General features: G+C 39.7%; 1 protein-coding gene across 1 annotated transcript in view; it reads left to right on the top strand.

Moving 5' to 3' along the window:
* PARD3B (par-3 family cell polarity regulator beta) overlaps positions 1-25,569 on the top strand; it is a 609,556-nt gene that overhangs the window by 108,172 nt on the left and 475,815 nt on the right. The window contains exons 3-4 of the mRNA XM_032230967.1: positions 2,244-2,415; positions 20,732-20,841. Coding sequence (XP_032086858.1) covers positions 2,244-2,415; positions 20,732-20,841 — 282 coding nt within the window. The remainder of the gene's footprint in view (positions 1-2,243; positions 2,416-20,731; positions 20,842-25,569) is intronic.

The following is a 25,569-nucleotide window of genomic DNA, read 5'->3' as shown; positions in this document are numbered from 1 at the left end:
GATCCCCTAATCCTCCAGAGCAGATGTGGAAGCATGGAGGGGTTTGTTTTAGTGGCACCTGCCTTTGCATTAGCAAATAGATATACTTGGAAACAATTCAAAGAGGGTTTTTCACTCTCTCACGATTGATTGCAAACACCCTGAAGTTTGTGACTTGGAAATCAGTAAAGCTTTAGCTGATTCTAGGTGAAAACATTTAAAAAAACCCAATACTTTCATCCAGCATATCAGGGCTTTGGCTAGGATACTGGCATGTAGATGGTTTCATTCATATTTGCAGTAAATATACTTCCATAATATCTTGCAATTACTAATATTTTATTTGATTTTTACTAATAATTAGGGAGTGATGTGATTTGCTTCATATTTTCAAGACACTGTGTGCTTTAGTATTCATTACTTAAAAGTAATCTAATTTCCATGCAAAATCCTCATCATTATTTCATTTATAAACTAATAGCAATAGCAATAGCAGTTAGACTTATATACCGCTTCATAGGGCTTTCAGCCCTCTCTAAGCGGTTTACAGAGTCAGCATATTGCCGCCAACAACAATCTGGGTCCTCATTTTACCCACCTCGGAAGGATGGAAGGCTAAGTCAACCCTGAGCCGGTGAGATTTGAACAGCCGAACTGCAGAACTGCAGTCAGCTGAAGTAGCCTGCAGTGCTGCATTTAACCACTGCGCCACCTCGGCTCATGAATTCTTATATTCCATCATATATTGAATTATTTTTATTTGTATTACTTTTGTTACTGACCAGAAGAAAGATCCAGACTACGACAATTAGAGTTTATGTTTTAATTCCTTTTTGCTTGTATTAATTGTAAGCTAATTTAGGGTACTACCCTTGTCAGAGAAGAGAAGGACCTGATAGAGAAAAATGAACCATAACTGTATGAATTCATTAGCTCTAATTTTCCCTAGTTTGGATACAGAACAATATATCTTGATACTATTAATATACTTTTAGGTGGTTAAAAATCAATTCCTGTCTCTTGCATCAGAAGAATAGGATTATTGGACTTTAAATTTCAGGCAACTCAGTTTTAAGAACAGTTAGGAATTGTGTTTAACATTATTTGTGTCACTGGTTACCCTTCGCCTGTAACAATGGCTTCAATTAGATTTGTAGCAAAAAAATATGAAATATTATTTCGATTCCTTCCTTGTTTCTTTTAATGCAATGTGATTATATATGATTAGAAAATAATTGTTTGCTCTTAATAGATGTGGTAACTTGAATTGTGTTTTATTTATGTTAGTGTGTTCTCTCTCTCTCTCTCTCTCTCTCTCTCTCTCTCTGGGTATGTGTATATCTTTTAGCGCTCTATTTTAGAAATCTTGACATATCTTTCTCTGTGTCTTCTGATATCATTTCACAGTTTGCCTAGTTCCAGACATTTCAAGGTGCTGGTCTTCAGATTTCTGCATTGAAACAGCATCCACTCTTGTATCTTGTGACCCTAACAGTGGACATTTATGAGTGATTTTAGGGAGCAGTGTTTTCTCTGTACTAATGCTATGCCTATGGAGTTCCTTTTTCAGGGAGAAGTGTGTATTGTTTGATGTAAAAACCAGATCAGTTTGGTTTTGTTAACTGTTTATCTTTTATCCTGTTTGTCTGTTCTTCTCTGATTTTGCTCCTATCTTAATGGACGGAGATCCTTTCTGTTTAACTGTTTATTAAATTTATAGACCACCCAATCCCGGAGGACTCCGGTCGGCTTACAGAAACAGAAATTAAGAGAAATTAAAAACAGATAAAAACACGACAAATTTAAAAAGACACAACATGCACCCAATCTAAACGGGGCTGGACCTCAATCCAGAGGTCAACAGCCCCAGGCCTGCCGGAATAGTCAGGTTTTAATAGCTTTACGGAAGGCCATGAGAGTGGGTAGGGTCCGGATCTCTGGGGGTAGCTCGTTCCATAGGGCCGGAGCGGCAACAGAGAAGGCCCTACTCCGAGGCGTCGCCAGCCGGCATTGTCCAGCTTTCCTTCCTTTGTGGGGTTGTATTTAATGATTTTGCTAGTTGCTTGATTGTAAGATAACATAAAATCACATGTTGTTTAAGATTAACTCAGGAATATTAACAGAAAAGGAGGGAAAGGTAGAAAACTCCAATAAATTTATAGCTCGCCGTGGATTAAAATGAAATAGTAATATGGCAGTATGCCTCCTTGGAGGAATCCTATTCTCACTGTGAATTTTGTGTAAAATATTGCTTTATTTTACAGTTGATAGCCGTGTATGACGAACAAGATGCATTCCCCAAATCTGATGACGCCAATGGTAGTTTAACAGAAGGCAACAGCCCAGATGCTTTTGAGACTGATGTAGCTACGCAGCTGGCGGCATTTCAACCTATTGGTGGAGAGATAGAAGTGACATCCTCGGCTCTGAAATTAGGTAGGTACTTACATTTTAAAGAATGGATTGTTAAGCTAAGACTATCCCTTATGATTTTCTTGAGTCTTGATTTATACGCACTAATAAAATATTCTCAATATGCTCCCTTCGGCATGGTAAAGGTGTGCAAAATCAGTAGTCCCACGTCAGTATCATTGCTCGATGCATCTGTTGTAGGAAGAGGACATATTTGGTAATTATCCTGGAGTTATTCCTAACTCTGCATTTCTTTTAGTTTAGATACTGATCTTAGCTTTCCATTTTTTAATCGAGATAATTTAAAATCTTTGACTTCCAGTTGCATTATTATTGGCAGGATTTATAAGGATTTATTATTTTGTTTGGTATCAAAGTACTTTATAAAAAAAAACCCTAAAATAATGATAAAAACTAGTATATTAATTGTTTAATTGATTAAAAGTTATTGAAGCTTTGTAGCATATATAAACTGAGCCATTGAAACATGTTTTATAAACTTTAAATTTGTCTATTTTTTGTCACATTTTACTGCCTCGTTTTTCAAAGGGAAAGTTGCATGCCACAACAATAGAGCCGAGGTGGCGCAGTGGTTAAATGCAGCACTGCAGGCTACTTCAGCTAACTGCAGTTCTGCAGTTCGGCTGTTCAAATCTCACCGGCTCAGGGTTGATTCAGCCTTCCACCCTTCCGAGGTGGGTGAAATGAGGATCCATACTGTGGGGGCAATATGCTGACTCTGTAAACCGCTTAGAGAGGGCTGAAAGCCCTAGGAAGCGGTATATAAGTCTAACTGCTATTGCTATTGCTATTTTTGGGTGCCTTTGTTTTCAACAGCCAATTTATATGATACAAGCAACTTGTATCATATAAATATAATGTGTAAAGCAAAAAATTGAAAATGATATTTTACAAAACTGGTACATATCAAACTCTGAATTGTTTTGTTGCAGATAGTGGCTTTTTTTAACCCTTCACATTGCATTTTTCTTACATCTTATTTGGAAGCTACAGTAATATGCATTGCATTCTAAGAGATTCAGATACCCAAGAAAAATATGACTTGTCAATCAGGGACATGGGCAGAGGGATCCAAAATTCAGTGAAAGCAAATGCTAAAAAATCAATCAGGAATAGGATTTTTTCCATTTGCAGGTGAGATTTTTTTTTTTTTTTTTTTTAAAAAGAAGGATTTGCTTTTGCTCTTCTGTGTTTTGGCTGAAAACTAAGTAAGAAAAGAAGTCCAAACTCACAGAAATCTGGCTTGTAAATCAGGGCGTTATCAGCAAATTAGATATCAATGAAGCTACAGTAGATATGGCACAGATTTTATTTTATTTTATGACTTTGCTCTCTTAGCCTTTGGACATTTTCAGAGATTCTGAGCTAAGGAATAGCAGTAGCAGTTAGACTTATATACCGCTTCATAGGGCTTTCAGCCCTCTCTAAGCGGTTTACAGAGTCAGCATATTGCCCCCACAATCTGGGTCCTCATTTTACCCACCTCGGAAGGATGGAAGGCTGAGTCAACCTTGAGCCGGTGAGATTAGAACCGCCGAACTGCAGATAGCAGTCAGCTGAAGTGGCCTGCAGTACTGCACCCTAACCACTGCCCCACCTCGGCTCTCAAGGAAACAAGTCACTTCATCAGGCTCTTCAGAAGCATGTATTGTGCTTTTGGATTATTTTCTTGTTTTCTGATCTTGATATATAAAATTATGTCTTAAATACTCAAAGTCCCAGTGGCCTTCATTCTGGGGAAAGGGATCATTGAGCACATGGCTTCCCATCTGATCAACTATGGAAAGAAGAAAGAAAGATTGCTTTGACCTTTGCACAAGAAGACCATGGCAAAGAGGGATTGTTCGGGAGATAGTGTTGGTGCTAGGGGTGGATTCTGGATTCTTTTACCCGCCGGTTCACTCAGGGACATGCTTCGGGCATATGCGCATGCTTGATGTGCGCTACTCATGCATGCGCAGTAGGCAAAAAAATGGCTTTTTACCAAGATGCTTTTGGTAAAAATTGCTTTTTACCCAAAAATTGCAAAAACCAAGATGACGCCGCCTACAGCACCACTGATAGAATCGGTTCGGGTGCGTCCATGGCCGAGTTACTACCTACTCGGCTGAACTGAGCCGAACTGGTAGGAACCCAGCTCTGGTTGGTGCCATCATCATCATATCAGCTCTTCTCAAGAGTGTTGAGATATGACTGGAGGATTTAGAGCCTCTTTTGTGGAAGCCAGGAGGGCCCAGTTCACCCTATTCATTTGGGTGCATTCCATTAGCAATAGCAGTTAGACTTATATACCGCTTCATAGGGCTTTCAGCCCTCTCTAAGTGGTTTACAGAGTCAGCCCCCACAGTCTGGGTCCTCATTTCACCCACCTCGGAAGGATGGAAGGCTGAGTCAACCTTGAGCCGGTGAGATTTGAACCGCTGAACTGCAGATAACAGTCAGCTGAAGTGGCCTGCAGTACTGCACCCTAACCACTGCGCCACCTCAGCTCTTATAATAACATGAGGCAAAAATAATAACATGAGGCAGACTCAGTGCAATCCAGCAGTGCTTACTAATTAGTTGATAAATGATAAAAAGTGGCCATAAAAAACAAAACCCCCAATTTAAGTAATTTAACCTTGAGAAACAATACTTTCAGGATTTGTTCCATGTTTTTATATGAAGTTTAATTATTTATTGTGAAGACGAAGGAAGTATTCTGTAGCATTTTCAAAGTCGTAGAAGTCTAAAATCCCATGTATTCCATCATTCCTTTTTTACTTGCTTCGAAGACTAATGTTTAGAATAATCCTTTATTTTTTAACCATTCATCACTGCCCATTATTTCCATTTGTTTCCTTTGTCCTTGACTTACTTTATTGCGCTTGTATATTTCAGCATAAATGGTGAGAGTCAAGGATATCTTCCAGTCTATAAAATACTTCTGGCAATAATAGCTTAAAATGAGCACTAGCAGGCATTTCAACAAGCTGCTTTTTGATATCAATTATAGAGTAATTTAATTGGCTCTTAGGTAGAAATGAAGTATTATCAAAGTGAGCACTCAAGGTGTTTAAACATGAATTGTCATTTGATATGGAATCATAAGTTAGATCATACTCATAAAATTACACTTCAAAGTATCTGCCCTTCCTTGCTCTTTCTCTTCATGTTTTGTTATTATTGAGTGTTTCCTTAAAACATGCTACATGCAAAGCAATCTATAGTGCTGCTTAACTGCTCCTTTCATCAGCAGGGTCTTCAGCTGCAATTATCTATATTTTAGTAGCTTCTTATTTAACTAATCAGTGGGATATTCAGCAGAGATGCGTTAGTAGTAAAGGTTTGCTCTCCTTAGAAATCCCACTGACTGTTTTTTTTTAAAATCATCTTCTAGTGTCTTCCTTTTAAATTCTTCCATGCTTTCTAATCTTTCCCTTTTTAAAGTTGTGTGTATTTTTTAAATCTTTCTTCGCGATATATATTTATTTTGCTGTAATTGTTCTTTAACTTGTTAAGCTTTTTAAATTATAAGTTTGATTCTCGGTACTCTCCTATGTTTTGCTATATTTTTTAAACTATAATTTTATTGGAAGTTTTTAAAAATGAGACTAAATATGAATACAAACTAAAATAGACTAAGAAGGGGAAAAAGGATGAAGTAAAAGAGAAACCTGATGTGCAAAAAGAAAAAAAGAAAAGGAAGAAAAAAACATATTCTGATTTTCAGTTATTAATACAACTGTAGATTTGCTGTCTCCCTTTCTCCCCTGCATTGTCACTCTCCTCATTCTATAACTACCTTATCTAATTGTCAAAACCATAGATCATACTCATTTTTTCTGTTTTATTGAAATAGTTCTTAAGCACTTTCCAGTCAGTGATAAAACATAGATATTATCAACTTGACCATTTCAGCAAGGTCAGCATCATCTTCACCAACCATTTCTGTTGAAGGTATTGCCAAATCTTTCAATCTTTGTGCATACACCTCCCTAAGACCGATAAGATCGCACAGGATGGGCCTTCTCCAGGTGCCGTCAGCTGGACAATGTCGGCTGGCGATGCCTCGGAGCAGGGCTTTCTCTCTTGCCGCTCCGGCCCTATGGAATGAGCTACCCCCAGAGATCCGGACCCTACCCACTCTCATGGCCTTCCGAAAAGCTATCAAAACCTGGCTATTCCGGCAGGCCTGGGGCTGTTGACCTCTTGATTGAGGTCCAGCCCCGCTTAGATTGGGTGCATGTTGTGTTTCTTTTAATCTGCTGTGTTTTATTTGCTTTTAATTTTTTCTCTTATTATTTTTATTTCTGTAAGCCGCCCGGAGTCCTCCGGGATTGGGCGGCCTATAAATTTAATAAATAGAAATAGAAATAGAATACAATAATCTGCAGTTTTTAACAGCAAAAACGAAGTTCCATAACTTTTTTTCAAACTCTTTATCCATCAGTCCCAAGAGTAAAACTTCTGGTTTCAGATCTATATTGATGTTTAAAATCCTCCAAATCAGTACATGTTTTGCTGTACTCTGGCAAGTTATTTTTTGATATGGTGGATGTGTAGAGAGCTTTCTTTCTTGAAAAATATAAAAACAGAAGGAATAGTTACTTCCTGCCTCTTTTTCAAACCTGTTGTTTAGCACATATTCTTCTTGAGACTTTCTGGAAAAAGAGAAGCTGAGAAGACAAGTTCTAAAACCATATTTTGAAAAAAAAAAAACATGCGGCAGAAAGCAAGAAGAAATTGTAAACTTCAGAATAATCTTCCACGCGTGTATACCCTGACAAAGATTAAGATTAAGATTTAAGATTAAGATTTAAGATTAAGATTTAGTTTATTTGTATGCCGCCCTTCTCCGGGAGGGACTCAGGGCGGCGAACAACTCAAAAGGGGAAAAGGGGATACAAACACAATACACGTAATAGTGTATTGTTCTCTTAAAATATTTGCTTCAACCAGATTGATGTTTATGTGCTGGATTCTTTATGTTTAATAGCAGTAGACTTATATACCGCTTCATAGGCCTTTCAGGCCTCTCTAAGCGGTTTACAGAGAGTCAGCATATTGCCCCCAACAATCTGGGTCCTCATTTCACCCACCTCGGAAGGATGGAAGGCTGAGTCAACCCTGAGCCGGTGAGATTTGAACCGCTGACCTGCTGATCTAGCAGTAGCCTGCAGTGCTGCATTTTAACCACTGCGCCACCTTGGCTCAATATTTATTTGTTAACTGCCACTCCATTTGTATTATAGCTTCATTTCAGTCACAAGAAAATCATCGCCACATTTTTCTATCACTGCTTCCTCATGTTGACAAGGATAGGATTTTAAGTGTCCTGGTCTCCCTGCCACACTTGGAGATTTCAAAGACCTGAATAGAACTTGCCTTGGAATGGTGTGTGGGAAATGAGGATTGTAGTCACTGCTATTTATAAATGTTAAGCTTCAAATAAGCTCTTAGACGGATGGCATATTTTTATGTCAGCCTTCTCAAATCTCTGCTTTCTTTTAAAATAAATTTCAGCGTATATCTAAGGCAATACACTTTCAGAGAAGTGTTAATGGGAGGGGGGGCGGAATCTAAAGTCAAGTGATACTTCTATTCAGTACACCAGGCTAGCAGAACACGTAGAAAGAAAAGGACCACAGTAGTGAATTAAAAATAATTTTGGGCTTCAAAAGAATAACTTTTGAAAGAGCCGAGGTGGTGCAGTGGTTAAATGCAGTACTGCAGGCTACTTCAGCTGACTGCAGTTCGTCTGTTCAAATCTCACCGGCTCAAGGTTGACTCAGCCTTCCATCCTTCCGAGGTGGGTGAAATGAGGACCCAGACTGTGGGGGCAATATGCTGACTCTGTAAACCGCTTAGAGAGGGCTGAAGGCCCTATGAAGTGGTATCTAAGTCTAACTGCCACAACTGGGACACCCATCAGCTGTTTAGCAGCTGGCAAAGTGGCAGAAGTTCTGAGCTGGTGGTGTTGGTGAGGCCTGAAGGGATGGTAGTGGCAGCAATGGATCCATCCTGGCACGAGTGAATTTTTAACAAATGCTGGCAGGCCACGTAAGGTTCCTTGGTGGTCCATATATGGTGCGGAACCAGATCAATGTTTCTTAAGTTAGATGGATTTTTCTCTAATTAAATAATTCTTTGCTATTCTCTAATATTATATTAATGTAATGATATTACTTTGATCTCATTGATTTGGAGGTGGATAAAGAAAACTAGATCTAAAGAATAACAGGAAGGGGTACTAATTATCACACAGATTTCATGAAAGATTGTAACAAAAACTCATAGCAATCAAAACAATAATATCAAAAAGCTGCCAGAAAGCCATTTGACTGTCAGATGATACAGAAACTCTAAAGGAGAAGAGCTGGATCTCAGGAAACCTGAATTAATTATTTACGTTTTCCTCCACAGTGAAATGAAGTATACCTTATACCTGAAATGGCTTTTAGAGATAAGATGTCCCAAGTGCTAGGAGACATACAGGTGACAAAAGATCTTTTAGAATTTATTGGCAAATTACAAATTAACAGATCACCTGATTTATATGATAATCTCTTGAGAGAAAAAGGGAAGAACTCAAATGTGAAATTGCTGATATGCTAATATGCAAATAACAGTAATACACAAATTATCTCTCAAATCAGCCTCTATAATGGGATTGGAAAGCACCCACTGGAACAATGATTTTTAAAAAGAGATCTAGAAGCGATCCATATAATTATAGGATAGTTAACTATTAATTAGAGGAAAGCATTATTGAAAGGTAGGATTATTAAACATATAGCCGAATATTTGCTGAAGAAGTACCAAAGTAGATGTATAAATGGCTGTTGTGCATCTTTAAATGTTTTAGAACATCTTGTGAGAAACAGCCAATATATCGTAAAAACCCAGTACTCATAAGAAAAAAAAATGTTACAAATTAGTAATTGATTAAGCGTGCAGGAATAGATATTAGGAACAAATGGAGATCTTAAAATAGAGGATAAAGGTATTATTTGTTCATCAACCTAAAATTTTAAGAAATGTAAAAATAGGGAAATACTTTGTTAGTGGCTACCATCTGAAATGGCCCAGATCCACATATTTTGGTTTCAGTAACCAAATATTACCCCACTTCCACAGTCTTTCTTCTTCATTAGGGAGGTGGGGGATAGGCAAAGAATGCCCAGAATGATTGCCAAGAATATATTATCCCAGTACGGTCACCACGAAGATCATCCTTGCTGCTCATTTAAAGCAAGCAGGCATCTATACTAGGCATTTAGGATGATGCTTGATAATAATTTTTTTTTAAAGTAAACTGACAAGTAAAAACATCCTATTGATACAAGGATAGCAATAGCAGTTAGACTTATATACCGCTTCATAGGGCTTTCAGCCCTCTGTAAGCGGTTTACAGAGTCAGCATATCGCCCCCCACAGTCTGGGTCCTCATTTCACCCACCTCAGAAGGATGGAAGGCTGAGTCAACCTTTGAGCCGGTGAGATTTGAACCTCGGAACTGCAGCTTAGCAGTCAGCTGAAGTGGCTGCAGTACTGCACTCTAACCACTGCGCCACCTCGGCTCTTAAGGATATACAGCAGTGGTGGGATTCAAGTAGTTTAACAACCAGTTCTCTGCCCTAATGATTTCTTCCAGCAACCAGTTTGCCAAACTACTCAGACAGTTAACAACTAATTATGCCTTCATAATTAGCCAGAATGCAACTTCATCTACCAGCAGCCTCCACACCAGGGGTGGGTTCCTGCCAGTTCTAACCTCTTCTATAGAAGAGATTCCACAAATCTACAGTGCCGTTTAGAACTGGTTCCAGCTCCCTCCCCCCTGCCCATCCGCCCATCATCAAGATGAAGAACGAGAGGAGGAATTCTGGGAGTTGAAGTCCACAAGTCTTAAAGTGTCAAGTTTGAACACCCCTGGGTTTTTTTTCCCTAAAGGATTAGGGATGCAAGGGTCTTGTACCTTGACAGCTTTAAGACTTGCACACTCCAATGCCAGAGTTCCTGAGCCAGCATGACTGGAGGAGGAATTCTGGGAGTTGAAGTCCACAAGTCTTAAAGCTGTCAAGTTTGAACACCCCTGGGGTTTTTTCCCCTAATGGGTTAGGGGTGCAAGGGTCTTGTACCTTGACAGCTTTAAGACTTGCACGCTTCAATGCCAGAGTTCCTGAGCCAACATGACTGGAGGAGGAATTCTGGGAGTTGAAGTCCACAAGTCTTAAAGCTGTCAAGTTTGAACACCCGTGGGGTTTTTTTCCCTAATGGGTTAGGGGTGCAAGGGTCTTGTACCTTGACAACTTTAAGACTTGCACGCTTCAATGCCAGAGTTCCTGAGCCAACATGACTGGAGGAGGAATTCTGGGAGTTGAAGTCCACAAGTCTTAAAGCTGTCAAGTTTGAACACCCCTGGGGTTTTTTTCCCTAATGGGTTAGGGGTGCAAGGGTCTTGTACCTTGACAGCTTTAAGACTTGCACACTCCAATGCCAGAGTTCCTGAGCCAGCATGACTGGAGGAGGAATTCTGGGAGTTGAAGTCCACAAGTCTTAAAGCTGTCAAGTTTGAACACCCCTGGGGTTTTTTTCCCTAATGGGTTAGGGGTGCAAGGGTCTTGTACCTTGACAGCTTTAAGACTTGCACACTCCAATGCCAGAGTTCCTGAGCCAGCATGACTGGAGGAGGAATTCTGGGAGTTGAAGTCCACAAGTCTTAAAGCTGTCAAGTTTGAACACCCCTGGGGTTTTTTTCCCTAATGGGTTAGGGGTGCAAGGGTCTTGTACCTTGACAGCTTTAAGACTTGCACGCTTCAATGCCAGAGTTCCTGAGCCAACATGACTGGAGGAGGAATTCTGGGAGTTGAAGTCCACAAGTCTTAAAGCTGTCAAGTTTGAACACCCCTGGGGTTTTTTTCTAAAGGATTAGGGGTGCAAGGGTCTTGTAGCTTGACAGCTTTAAGACTTGCACACTTCAATGCCAGAGTTCCTGAGCCAGCATGACGGAGGAGGAATTCTGGGAGTTGAAGTCCACAAGTCTTAAAGCTGTCAAGTTTGAACACCCCTGGGGTTTTTTTCTAAAGGATTAGGGGTGCAAGGGTCTTGTACCTTGACAGCTTTAAGACTTGCACACTCCAATGCCAGAGTTCCTGAGCCAGCATGACTGGAGGAGGAATTCTGGGAGTTGAAGTCCACAAGTCTTAAAGCTGTCAAGTTTGAACACCCCTGGGGTTTTTTCCCCTAATGGGTTAGGGGTGCAAGGGTCTTGTACCTTGACAGCTTTAAGACTTGCACGCTTCAATGCCAGAGTTCCTGAGCCAACATGACTGGAGGAGGAATTCTGGGAGTTGAAGTCCACAAGTCTTAAAGCTGTCAAGTTTGAACACCCCTGGGTTTTTTTTCCCTAATGGGTTAGGGGTGCAAGGGTCTTGTACCTTGACAACTTTAAGACTTGCACGCTTCAATGCCAGAGTTCCTGAGCCAACATGACTGGAGGAGGAATTCTGGGAGTTGAAGTCCACAAGTCTTAAAGCTGTCAAGTTTGAACACCCCTGGGTTTTTTTCCCCTAATGGGTTAGGGGTGCAAGGGTCTTGTACCTTGACAGCTTTAAGACTTGCACACTCCAATGCCAGAGTTCCTGAGCCAGCATGACTGGAGGAGGAATTCTGGGAGTTGAAGTCCACAAGTCTTAAAGCTGTCAAGTTTGAACACCCCTGGGGTTTTTTTCCCTAATGGGTTAGGAGTGCAAGGGTCTTGTACCTTGACAGCTTTAAGACTTGCACGCTTCAATGCCAGAGTTCCTGAGCCAACATGACTTGAGGAATTCTGGGAGTTGAAGTCCACAAGTCTTAAAGCTGTCAAGTTTGAACACCCCTGGGGTTTTTTTCCCTAATGGGTTAGGGGTGCAAGGGTCTTGTAGCTTGACAGCTTTAAGACTTGCACGCTTCAAATGCCAGAGTTTCTGAGCCAACCTTTTGGTTGCTAAGCAAGAGCGTTGTTAAGTGAGTTTCACCGCATTTTACAAGTTGGCCACCCCCACTGGTCACATGGCTGGCAAGCCACTCCCACAAAGCAGGCCACACCTACAGAAGAGGTTCTAAAAAAAATTGAAACCCGCCACTGCTCCATACCTTTGGCATTGGTCAGAGAAGTAAAAATCAAGATAACTGTGACAACTATCCAGTCAATATCTTGCCATGCTGATTAGATTTTTTTTAAATTCAGAGTTGTCAAATTCTAAGGGAAGTGATTTTAACTACTTGAAGTTCAATAGTTTAAGTGCGTTTGCAGCTGGACTTAATTTCACTCCGGTATTTTATTTTATTTTTATTAAAGAAGCAATATAAAGTGTATTCTTGTTTCAAAAACTAATTTGTTCATTTCTGGTTATTGTGTTTCCCTGTTGTTAAATGTTCTTTTATTGTCTATTTCCTTAAGGTTTCTGTAGCTCCGTTTTAAACTCCATTACAACGTTTTCGTTCTTTAATGTGAATTAAAAACATGTTGTCCTATTTATGTATGATTAGGAGTCCATCTGATTTTTTAAAATTACATATAAATTAACCCTCGTTAGTGTTAAGAAAAACCTGAATCTTTTGTAGGTAATTGCAAAATTTAACAATAAATATACAGGAAAGAAATTACATTAAAAAACCCACATGTTGATCACCCCTGTGTATCTTGTTTATATATTGATAAATATCTCTAAGACCTGAATTTAGGCCTTTTTGAATAGTTATTTTTATGATTTGTTATTCTGCAAGTCAAATCAGAATAAGGTGATCCAGTAATCAGACTATGCCATTCTTTTCATGGGTCTCTGACTGTTTGTGTTCATCTAATGGTCTTCCAGATTTTTTTCAGCCCCACTATTTGATGTACTTAATACTAAATGTATAAATAGAAACAAGAAGCCAGAAGATAAAGAAAAATAATGAACTAGTGAATCTTTTTTTTTTAATAAATATTTTATTTTCAAACAAACACAAAAACACAACACATATAACATAAAAACCTCTTCAACTACATACAGTGTGTCAATTGGTTACGAGGTCTTTCTGCATCCTTTCCATAGTCATCACATGAATTTTATCAAAATTCACATATTATCAATCAAGATATCTTTGTATACATTATTATTATCCTTCCTTTGTTTAATTATCACTATTGTCTCTCCATTTTAGACATTCTAAATATATAATCATTAATATTATAATGATTCATTATATCATCAATATATCCAATAATAAAGTTATTTTTTATCCTATTCTAAGTCATTCTATTATTTTAGCGTTGATAACATTCTCTAATAATGTTCAATTCCATGTTTTCCCCCCATTATTAGTATTATCAATCTAATATACATGTATACAAATTGTTATAATTATTAAACATCCATTAAACCTAGCTATTATTACATTCTTTCAAGATAAGGCATATAAATTTATATTATGACATTATGATATCCAATGATATTACATCTTTATATTCTATTCTATATAGAATTGTTTGTCTTTTATAAAAAGGCTTTTCAACATTATCTCCATAATCCTCACTTACAGTTTGTATAAAATTTCATATTATCAATCTAGTATATATAAATGCTTTGTTATCATAATTAATCACTTATTTGACTATAGCTATTATTACGTTGTACATAGCACTCAAAATTTAACTACATTTAACTAAATTTTATTGTGACATTTCATTTCATCATCCTGTATCCTTCCAGAAATAGTGTAGTTCAATATCTCTTGCCTTTTGTAAAGTCAGTATTCTAAATGTTTTCTTTATAAGTCTTATGTGGACTTCTCTTAAGAACTTGTGGTTCATTGCATGTCTTATAAGGATTCGAAACCCTTTATCTGCTCCTTTTATCAGCTTAACTTTTGTTATCATTAGTGCTTCTGCCGAGATTACTCTCATTATTTCTGCCAAATTTTCTCTCCTTTCTTCATCTATGTTCTGACATCTGTAATAAAGTTCCGGTTCATCGATCTTTCCTTTCCATATTTCACACTTGCCATTTCCCTCCACTCTCAGTTTTCTGTCAATGTCAACAATTTTCTTATCATTTTCATATGTCTCTGTGATTTTTGAGTTCTGTCCTCAAACTTCATCACTGTCCCCATACTTTCTGTATTTTGATCTATAATTTCAAGTCTCTTTTCAATTCTCTCTGTGATTATTAAAACTTTTTGAATTTCTAAGAATTTTTTTTGCAAAGTTAGTGCCTTTTCTTCTTCACATTGTGCCATTTTCCAGGTTATAAACACTGCCAAAACACCCAAGACTTTTTAGGTTTCTAACAAATTCAGTGGAGTTTTTCAAATCAAAGGTTTCTCTTTCCTTCAAAGGAACACCTGTATAAACAAAACGTTTTCCACTGACCCTTTCAGTAAACAAAGCTTATAGCTTTGTAATATCAGATATTGACAAGCCTCTAGCCACTAGATGGCAGTGTTACCTCTTTTCCATCTGTTTTTGCCTCTCTCTGTAAACTCCAAGCTCCGGAAGAGGAAACAAAATGTTTAAAAATTACGCTCTGTTCAAGCCTTATGAGAGAAGAAACTTTTAATCCACGAATACAAAAAATGGAAAAAGTATAGAGGAAGAAGGAAAAAAAAGAGACCAGTCCAGTTTAAAAGTAAGAGGCATTTGTAAAAAGCCCATCCTTAAGAAACCAGAAAAGTTAAGGTAGAAAAGATAACACAATAGTTTTAAACCAGGGTTAATTTGCTGCTTATTTTCTTCTGTCTTCAATTTTATTTTAAACTCCCAAGTCTTTTGGGTTTTCCCTTCTCTAATAATAAATTTTTTCTCACCATTTTGACACACTGTCTCTCCGGCTTGTCCCAACCTTCTGCAGCCATTTTGACTGCTTTTCTTGTAGCTGGCAAAAAGAGCTTTCTCCTGGATCAACCAGGGACTTTGCGATGTCCCTGAGATCAGCTGGACATACTCTTCTCTATCACTGTTCCTTCAGAACAGTTTAGGTCCAAAAGGACCATCCAGGAACAGAGATATCGGCAGCAATCCTGGAGTCCCAAGATTGCATGTCATGTCATTGCGACATCAAGATTTGCCTCCCAACCAGTGAATCTTTCATTTAAGATTTCAAACCAAAATAAAATGGAATTGCTCAGGAAAGTACTATTTGCTCCTACCAAGACATAAGGTAACGGTTTCTCTCGCATATATGTGCAAGTCGTTCCCGACTCTAGGGGACGTCTCATCTCTATTTCAAAGCCGAAGAGCTTTGTCTGAAGACGTCTCCTTCATGTGGTCATGTGGCCAGCATGACTAAATGCCAAAGGCTCATGGAATGCTGTTACCTTCCCACCAAAGGTAATCCCTATTTTTCTACTTGCCTTTTTTATGCACTTTCAAACTGCTAGGTTGTCAGAAGTTAGGACAAGTAACAGGAGCTCGCCCCGTTATGCGGCACTAGGGATTCAAACCGCCAAACTGCTGACCTTTCGATCGACAAGCTCAGAGTCTTAGCCACTGAGCCACCGTGTCCCTTACCAATACATAGTTCATCACAGATTTGAGCTGGCTCTTGTTTAGAAGAACATCAAAGCTAAAATTGTATTTTAAAAACAGACTGTCTACCCCTATGCGGCGTTGCAATATTTTCAAATCTAAATATAGGTTTAACATTCAGGGAGTTGTATCCCCTGATATACAGACTGTTGAGAAATTGATTTTGAAGGAATGAAAAAATGAACAATCTATATTGGCATAATTTACATAAAGAAAAGTTTGAGATATTATGCCAGTTGGCTAAGGACCCAGAGATTATAATTAAATCAGTTGAGTAGAGAAATGCTATGGGAACTAAGAATAGATAGGATTGTGGCAATGTATCATACAGTGTAAAGCGAGCTTAATGTTCCTGATAACCACGATGGGGTTCACATCGTGGAATGTGAAGTCAAATGGGCCTTAGGAGCTGTCTGAGCAAGAACAAAGCTAGTGGAGGTGACAGTATTCCACCTGAGCTATTCAAAATCTTAAAAGAGGATGCAGTAAAAGGGTTCCACCACAAATGCGCGAATGACAAAAGCGCACCTGACTAAACCGCGGTGACAAAACCGTGCGACGAATGAGCGACAAATGAGCCCTGAAGCGCGCCGACAACAGCGCGCCGACAGAAGCGCACTGTAACCTAACCCTAAACCTAACCCTAACCCTAACCCTAAACCTAAACCTAAACCTAAACCTAAACCTTACCTTAACTTAAATCGCACTTCTGTTGGCGCGCTGTTGTCGGCGCGCTGTTGTCGATGCGCTTTTGACATCGCGGTTTTAGCGCCGCGTTTTGTCGGCGCGCTTATGACGTTCGCACTTTTGTCGGGTCACGCAGTAAAAGTGCTCAATTTGCCAGAAAGTTTGAAAAACTCAACAGTGGCCACAAGACTGGAAAAGGTCAGCTTACATTCCAATTCTAAAGAAGGGCAATGCCAAAGAATGTTCAAACTACCACACATTGCACTCATTTACAATGCTAGCAAAGTTATGCTCAAAATCCTACAAGCTAGGCTCCAGGAGAATGTGGTCTGAGAACTACCAGAAGTACAGGAAGGATTTCGAAGAGGCAGAGGAACTAGAGATCAAATTACCAATGTAGGCTGGATCATGGAGAAAGCTAGGGAGTTCCAGAAAAAACATCTACTTCTACTTCATTGACTATGCTAAAGCCTTTGATTGTGTGCATCACAACAAATTGTGGCAAGTTCTTAAAGATGCGGGTCAGGAAGCAACAGTGAGAACTGGACACGGAACCACTGATTGGTTCAGAATTGAAAAAGGAGTTCGGCAAGACTGTATACTATCATCCTGCCTATATAACTTGAGAGCCGAGATGGCGCAGTGGTTAAATGCAGCACTGCAGGCTACTTCAGCTGACTGCAGTTCTGCAGTTCGGCTGTTCAAATCTCACCAGCTCAGGGTTGACTCAGCCTTCCATCCTTCCGAGGTGGGTAAAATGAGGACCCAGATTGTTGTTAGGGGCAATATGCTGACTCTGTAAACTGCTTAGAGAGGGCTGAAAGCCCTATGAAGCAGTATATAAGTCTAACTGCTATTGCTATTGCTATAACTTATATGCAGAGCACATCATGACAAAGGTGAGGCTAGATGAATCACAAGTTGGAATTAAGATTGCCGGGAGAAATATCAACAAGCTCAGATATGCAGATAATACAACTCTAATGGCAGACAGTGAAGACGAACTAAAGAGCCTGTTGGCGCGGGTGAAGAAGGAGTGTGAAAAAGTTGGGTTGAAACTCCACATTAAGAATACTAAGATCACCCTCTCAATTCCTGGCAAATAGATGGGGAAGAAATGGAGGTAGTGACAGATTTTATTTTCCTGGGTTCCAAGATCACTGCAGATGGGACTTACAGCCAAGAAATTAAAAGACCTTTGCTCCTGTGGAGGAAAGCTAAGGCAAATTTAGACAGCATACTAAAAAGCAGAGACATCACCCTGCCAATAAAAGTGCGTATAGTCAAGGCTATGATTTTCCCAGTTGCAATGGATGGCTGTGAAAGTTGGACCATAAGGAAGGCTGAGTGCCAAAGAATTGAGGACTTTGAACCATAGTGCTCCTGCTAGTCGCTTGGACTCCAAGGCGATCAAACCGGTCAGTGCTAGAGGAGATCAACCCTGACTGCTCTTTATAAGGCCAGATCCTGAAGATGAAACTCAAATACTTTGGCCATCTAATGGGAAGGAAGGACTCACTGGGGAAGAGCCTAATGCTGGGAAAGATGGAGGGCAAAAGAAGGGGACGACAGAGAATGAGGTGGCTGGATGGAGTCTCTGAAAAAGTAGGTGTGAGCTTAAATGGACTCTGGGAAATGGTAGAGGACAGGAAGGCCTAGAGGAACGTTGTCCATGGGGTCTCAATGGGTCAGACACAACTTCACGACTAACAACATCATCGTATAAAATATTATTAAAAAAGGTTCGTGTATATATTGACTTGTAAAAAAGTTAAAGCATTTTGGATAAAAATATGGTGGATTATTCAAAATATTCTTAAAAAGAGGATAAAGTTCATTCCTCAGTTATTCTTGTTAGGTATAATTACAGATTGTACAGTTATAGAGACTAATTTGATTCTGAATTTAACAACGGCAGCAAGATTGTTGGTGGTGCAGTCCTGGAAGAAGGAAGAATTGCCTACTATTCAAGAATGGATGTTAAAAGTATCAAACTTAGCAGAGATGGCTAAAATATCAGCATACCTCAAGGACCATTCAGATGAGAAATACAAGTTGGAATGGAGAAGATGGACTGACTATATTCAAAATAAATATGGGACTAAGAAATTTCAGTTAGCTTATGAATAAATGAACAAGGAATGTTACAATTTATCTAAAGTTAGTTTTACAAAAAGGGAGTTAAAGTATAAGCGAAGGTACGATGCTAAAGTTAGTTATTTTATTTTACTGTATGATTGTTAAATGTTTATACCCTGTATTTACTCTGGGAAGTTGGGGGGGAGGGTAGGGGGGTATATGGTATCGGGGGAGAGGGAGGGAAGGGGGAAGGTATACTATTGTAAAACTCATTAAAACTTTTTAATAAACAAAAGAAAGCTTCATGTATATAGAAAGGACAGTTTTATCAGTACATTATAGAGGGAGATCAACATTAGGAATTTTAAATAATGGGATACACGGGACAAATTATTTATTTTAAATGCATGTACAACATATGTATTCCAGTATTCTATATTCTGCCCCAAATTAAAAAGAAAGAAAATATTTCTCACATGCACATGCTTTATCAAATTACTTCAGTCAAGGTTAACATGGTGCAGTTCCATCGATTAAACAATACCATTTGCTGTAGCAATGCCTGTCCTTTGACATTGTCTCCCCCCCCCCAGCCAAAAAAACAGTTCTCATCTCACTGATATTAAAGACCACTAAACACCTGACTCTTCAGCCTGCCTTTTGGCAAAAAATGATTGATGGCCCTTTCTTCCTTTGTGTTTATTTCTGAGTTTGGTTTGTTTTTTTAATTTAAAATTTTTTATTATTTGGTTTTTATTGTTTCTTTGTCTTGCTAATGTTTTTTTCCTTAACTGTTTTTAACAATTGCAAACTGAGCAGAATCACGTGACATCTGCATTTTATAAATAATCATTTACTATTGTTTCAGACTGTCTAGACCCGTGATGGCGAACCTATGGCACGTGTGGCCAAAGTGGCATGTGAGCCATGTTGCCTGGCACACACAGCCTTGCCTGTTTGTCTTCCAGGTTTCTGGCATGCATGCGCATGCAGTGATCAGCTGTCCGTCGCATGCAGCAGTGATGAAAACCGGTGTGCACATGTGTGCCAGCCAGCTGATTGTTGGGTGCGCATGGTGCGCCAGAACACTGAAGTTCGGCTTTTCCAGAGCGTGATCCCTTTGCTTGCGTGGCAGTTCCGAAAACCGGCCTGCGCATGTGCTCACATGATCTGATCATCTAGATTAGGGGTAGTCAACCTTTTTATACCTACCGCCCACTTTTGTATCTCTGTTAGTAGTAACGTTTTCTAACCGCCCACCGGTTCCACAGTCATGGTGATTTATAAAGTAGGGAAGTAACTTTACTTTATAAAATTTATAAAGCAGAGTTACAGCAACACCCCCCCCCCCCACTGCCCACCATGAAAGCTGGAATGCCCACTAGTGGACGGTAGGGACCAGGTTGACTACCACTGATCTAGATTCTAGACTCATGATTCTAAATACGGAGAGAGAATATTTCTACTCTGTTACAATATTAAAATGTAGAATCACCCATTAAAGATTAATATAAGGAGATTTACACCTGATAAAAGAGAAAATTTCTTGATAACAGGTAATGAAATATCATATACGATGAGCCGAGGTGGCGCAGTGGTTAGGGTGCAGTACTGCAGGCCACTTCAGCTGACTGTTATCTGCAGTTCAGCGGTTCTAATCTTACCGGCTCAAGGTTGACTCAGCCTTCCATCCTTCCGAGGTGGGTGAAATTAGGACCCAGACTGTGGGGGCGATATGCTGACTCTGTAAACCGCTTAGAGAGGGCTGAAAGCCCTATGAAGCGGTATGTAAGTCTAACTGCTATTGCTATTGCTATTCCTTTTAAAAGGAAATTGGACTAAATCATGGAGAATCTGCCTCCACATCTTCCCCCCAACATCCCTGAAACTGACACTTCTTCATTTGAACTGGCATCTGAAGAAGATCCATGGAAGCTCTCATAAATCTATAATGTTATAAAAGTGAATGATACTAAAGTAATCCTAATTAATTAAATATATTCTTTTCTCTCTTTCTAGGTACTCCACTCTTGGTTAGAAGGAGTAGTGATCCAACTGTGGGACATCCAGCTGATTTTGTTCCAGGAGCTTTACATGCTAATCACCATATTTTGAAATCCTCTGTGCCAGTAAGTATCTTGTGCTTTCAGATTCTGACATTGTTCTTAGCAATATTAGGATTCTTACAAACCCAGTTGTTAAGCAGTTTATATTCTATTAACCTTTGTTATAATTACTCGAAGTGACTTTTGGCAAAAGAGCCGAGGTGGCGCAGTGGTTAGGGTGCAGTACTGCAGGCCACTTCAGCAGACTTATCTGCAGTTCGGCGGTTCAAATCTCACCGGCTCAAGGTTGACTCAGCCTTCCATCCTTCCAAGGTTGGTGAAATGAGGACCCAGACTGTGGGGGCGATATCCTGACTCTGTAAACCGCTTAGAGAGGGCTGAAAGCCCTATGAAGCGGTATATAAGTCTAACTGCTATTGCTATTGCTATAATCTGAACCTTTTACCTAGCTTTAAAGATCATAACGTACACCTTGAATTGGACCCAGAAGTAAACTGGCTTCCAGTTTTTACATATGCTTTTCTTTGGGCATCCAAAATCGCCTCTTGTGGTCACGTTTTATAACTTTTATTATCTATGCTCGCATTAAAAGCACTATTGAATCTAGCACAGAATGAAATAATCATCACAAAATGACTGTTGTGGGAGACATGAATAGATGAGAAACAGTAATTTGCCAGAAGGAAGTAGGAAGCTAAGCCCAAGACACTCTCCTAACTCAATTTGCTTCAGTAACTGTGGGGGGAAAGTAAATACATTTCAAAACTGGCATATACTTACTGACAGCCTCTGCTTTGCTTATTCGCTATCGACTGCCACGTGAAATGTGGTGGTGGGGGTATGGTATTTGGGATGGGAATAAGTGGTACTGGAGGTGATATGATAAAAGGAGTTTTCTTCTCACCATCTTCTGTGCATGCTGAGGGCCGGTGTTTGGACCTGGTCAAGGCCACCCGTCCTGTGTACAAACCAGAGGTGGGTTCCTACCAGTTCGCACCTATTCAGTAGAACCGGTTCGTCAAATCTACCGAACCGGTTAGAAGAGGTTCCACCAGTGGAGCCGGAAAGCAGGCCACACCCACAGAAGAGCTTCCAATTTTTTTTTGAAACTCACCACTGGTCCTTGGATATGATTATTCTACACTATCATGCTCATATTTATAAAACTCAGTGCCTCTGTGAAAGGTAAGGATGACTCCTGCGTTTGTGGTGCAATCAGAACATTGCGTGTGTTGAAGTTGTTTTAACGCAAACCAAAGATGCCTTTAAAAAAACAAGTTTACACCATATTCTTATGCCTGCCAATGCTGGGTGTGAGGTAATTTAAGGTGGTTCTGACAAGTGTCGTTGGCATCTTCGTATCCGGTCACATGGGTGGCAAGCCTCTCCCATCTGGTCACATGGGCAGCAAGCCACTCCCACAGAGGAGGCCACACCCACAGAGTAGGTTCGAACAATTTTTGAAATCCACCACTGGTACAAACATAATGATGCTGTCTGGAGATGTAACCCACATGACACCTTAGAGAGTTGCAGATTGGACACTGGGGTGGGGATCATTGGGGGGGAGGGGGTTGGAAAATTGTTTGATATGTATGGGTTCGCGCCTTTCTGGCTCTGATCTTGCTTTACTTGCGCTGCCATCTTTTCATAACCAGTAAAAGTATTTTTAATTCCACGAACAAAGAGCCAAGGTGACGCAGTGGTTAAATGCAGCACTGCAGGCTACTGCTAGATCAGCAGGTCAGCGGTTCAAATCTCACCGGCTCAGGGTTGACTCAGCCTTCCATCCTTCCGAGGTGGGTAAAATGAGGACCCAGATTGTTGGGGGCAATATGCTGACTCTCTGTAAACCGCTTAGAGAGGCCTGAAAGGCCTATGAAGCGGTATATAAGTCTACTGCTATTGCTATTGCTATTGTATCATTTAAATTATTAATTTGCATAAAGCTGTTGACTGTGTCCCACCGACTTGAAGTCAGGTCTTGAGTGCCCATTCATACTCTAAAATGTATTACATCTTAAGGTAATATACATATTATCTGGTATGTTGCTCTTGAATTGAATTGAATTGAATTGAATTTATTGGTCTTGTATGCCGCCCACACCCGAAGGACTCCGGGCGGCTTACAATAAACAAAGGAAGGGGATAAATAGACAAATGGACAAACAACAATTTAAAATACACAACATTCATAGTTCCTGTGGGGCTGACTATTTCAACAGCCCCCCAGCCTGCCGGAACAGCCAGGTCTTTGTGGCTTTGCGGAAGGCCGGGAGAGTAGTAAGGGTCTGGATCTCGACAGGGAGCTCATTCCAGAGGGCTGGAGCTGCAACAGAGAAGGCTCTCCCCCCGGGAGTCGCCAGCCGACATTGGCTGGCAGATGGGATCCGGAGGAGGCATAGTCTGTGCGATCTGATCCGTCTATGGGAGATAATTGGCAGGAGGCGGTCTCTCAGGTACCCAGGTCCGATGCCATGTAGGGCTTTATAAGTAACGAATAGCACCTTGAAGTGAGTCCGGAGACTAATAGGTAGCCGTATTGAACCTCTGCTAAAATATATAGTAGTAAATCAGAGTATGCTCTAGTAACTGTCTACTTTGGAATTATAGTCAAAAGAATCTTCATATTTCTTTTTATGCATTTTGGACATGAAAAAAAAATAACTTGAAAAGTTAGTTAATCCATTGCTTGGTGTATTTTAAGTTTCTTTACAAAAAAAGGAAAAGAGAAAGGGCAAATGCTAATTGTTCCTATAGTGCTAATTTTAATTTTAAATTACAGGCTATTATGTTTCAGTATTTTAACAGTGTAACATCTATCATGTTCCAGCCAAATTAATAGTATTGCATTTTTTTTTTTTACATATGACAAATGAAATAATGTTGCATTTCAAAAGTTTGTATTCGAGATAAAGCAGCACCATTCATTTAAAAATCTCAAAGCTGTAATGTGTATATTTATAAAAAGGAGGGGAAAGGAATTGTCTTTGAAATAGTATTTAAATTTTATGCTATTAAATTATACACATGAATGGAGTTGTTCTTGACCCAGTGAGTTATTAGTTATAGAATGTGTCTCCAGCTGTTCAATTAGGCAGTGGTTAAGGGTCTGATATGTTATCTGTGTCTGTTTTTCAAAAGAATGGAATCACTGTGATTACCATTTTTCTTTGTGCTGTTAGTCTAGTCAGATTAGAATGCATTGCATAGTTGCACAAATATTTCTGGTAAAATTTAAATATACATATTGTCTTTTGTATGTATCTATTGTCTATTGTATGCATCTAAAGAAACCTACTGTCGAAGATAATATATTATCAAGGATATCTGTTCTGTTCCCCCTTCTCCGTCCAGGAACGAAAGCCGAAACCAACGTAAATGAGAAGGTTTCTTTTAATCAGTCCAGACTCTTGTTGGCTGCAAGCCACATAAACAAAGAGATAAGCACTTTGGCAGCAAGTCCTACAAAACTTGGCAGCAATGCAAACAAACTCTGGCAGCAATCCAGCCTGCCAAGTTTGTTTCTTGTTAGTCCTTAATGCTGACTTCTGCAGAAGGGTGTGGCACAAGCAGTCTCTTTTATAATCAGGAGAGGATCTTAATGAGCATCAGCTGAGCTTAATCACATCTTGTAATTATGCCGTTGTTCTTGACGCCGAGTAGCCCTTCGACGGTGTGCATCCCGGAACAACTCACAGGTGTTTTCTGGATCACTCTCCTTTGTCTCCTCCCCACTGATCCAAGGCTCAGACGCCACTTGGTGGCCAACCAGTCTCTCCGCACCCTGCTCGGAGTCGGAATCCTGTCCAGGGTCCTCCACCTCCTCCAGGGCTGACTCATAAAACCCCTCGCTGTTGGAGTCTGGCGGCAGCTCCAACGGCTTCTGCCGGGCCACAACAGAGATCTATAATATTTTTCAGTCAATGATTGAAATAAAATTCTGTGCTTATTTTAGTCATTCAAAAACTTGTTCACTTTGGCTTCCTTATATCATGGAATATTGTCGTCATTACAGTAGATTCTCATGTAGATGTTTTGAATTCCTCAAAGACCTAATAAGATATCTCTCCCAATGTAAATTGCAGATCTGACCTGTTTGAATATTGTAACAATATTCTTTTACATCACCACATGTCCATGCAGAGGTGACTCTGTGGCCGTATACTCGTCTGCCATGTTCCTTACAGGAAATCTTGGTTGACATTCATCTGGACCATTCTGAAGACATACCTGATCTAAGAGTAGAAAGCTTCTTTGTAGCTTCTTTTGCCTAATCAAGATTCTTTGTGTCTTCCTGAGTTCCTTGATTTTATGCTTCTATTTTTTTTCTATTCATTGTACTTGTGACTAAAGCATTGGACTAATTTTGATGATCACCACTATTATTTTTGGTTCACCGACAAATGCGCGCTCGACAAAAACGCACCGACCAAAACGCAGCGAGAAAACCGCGAGGTCGAAATCGCGCCGACGAATGCGCACAGAAGCGGGGCGACAAATGCACGCTGACGAAAGCGTGCCATCAAAAAACAACAAAAACAACGTAATAACCCTAACCCTAACCCTTACCTTAACTTAAATCGTGCTTTTGTGGGCGCGGTTTTGTCGGCACGTTGTTGTGGGTGCGTTTATGACATCGCAGTTTTCTCACGATTTTGTCAGCGCGCTATTGTGTGCGCATTTGTCGGGTCACGATTATTTTTCTTATATTTTATGTTTTATGCTCATCCTTTATTTTATCTATAGATTTTAGTAGCATGTGTCTCTGAATATATTTGAAGTGTATTG

This window comes from Thamnophis elegans, chromosome 1 (genome assembly GCF_009769535.1).
Source record: "Thamnophis elegans isolate rThaEle1 chromosome 1, rThaEle1.pri, whole genome shotgun sequence".
Classification (NCBI taxonomy): Eukaryota; Metazoa; Chordata; class Lepidosauria; order Squamata; family Colubridae; genus Thamnophis; species Thamnophis elegans.
This window is presented reverse-complemented; position numbering and strand designations above follow the sequence as displayed.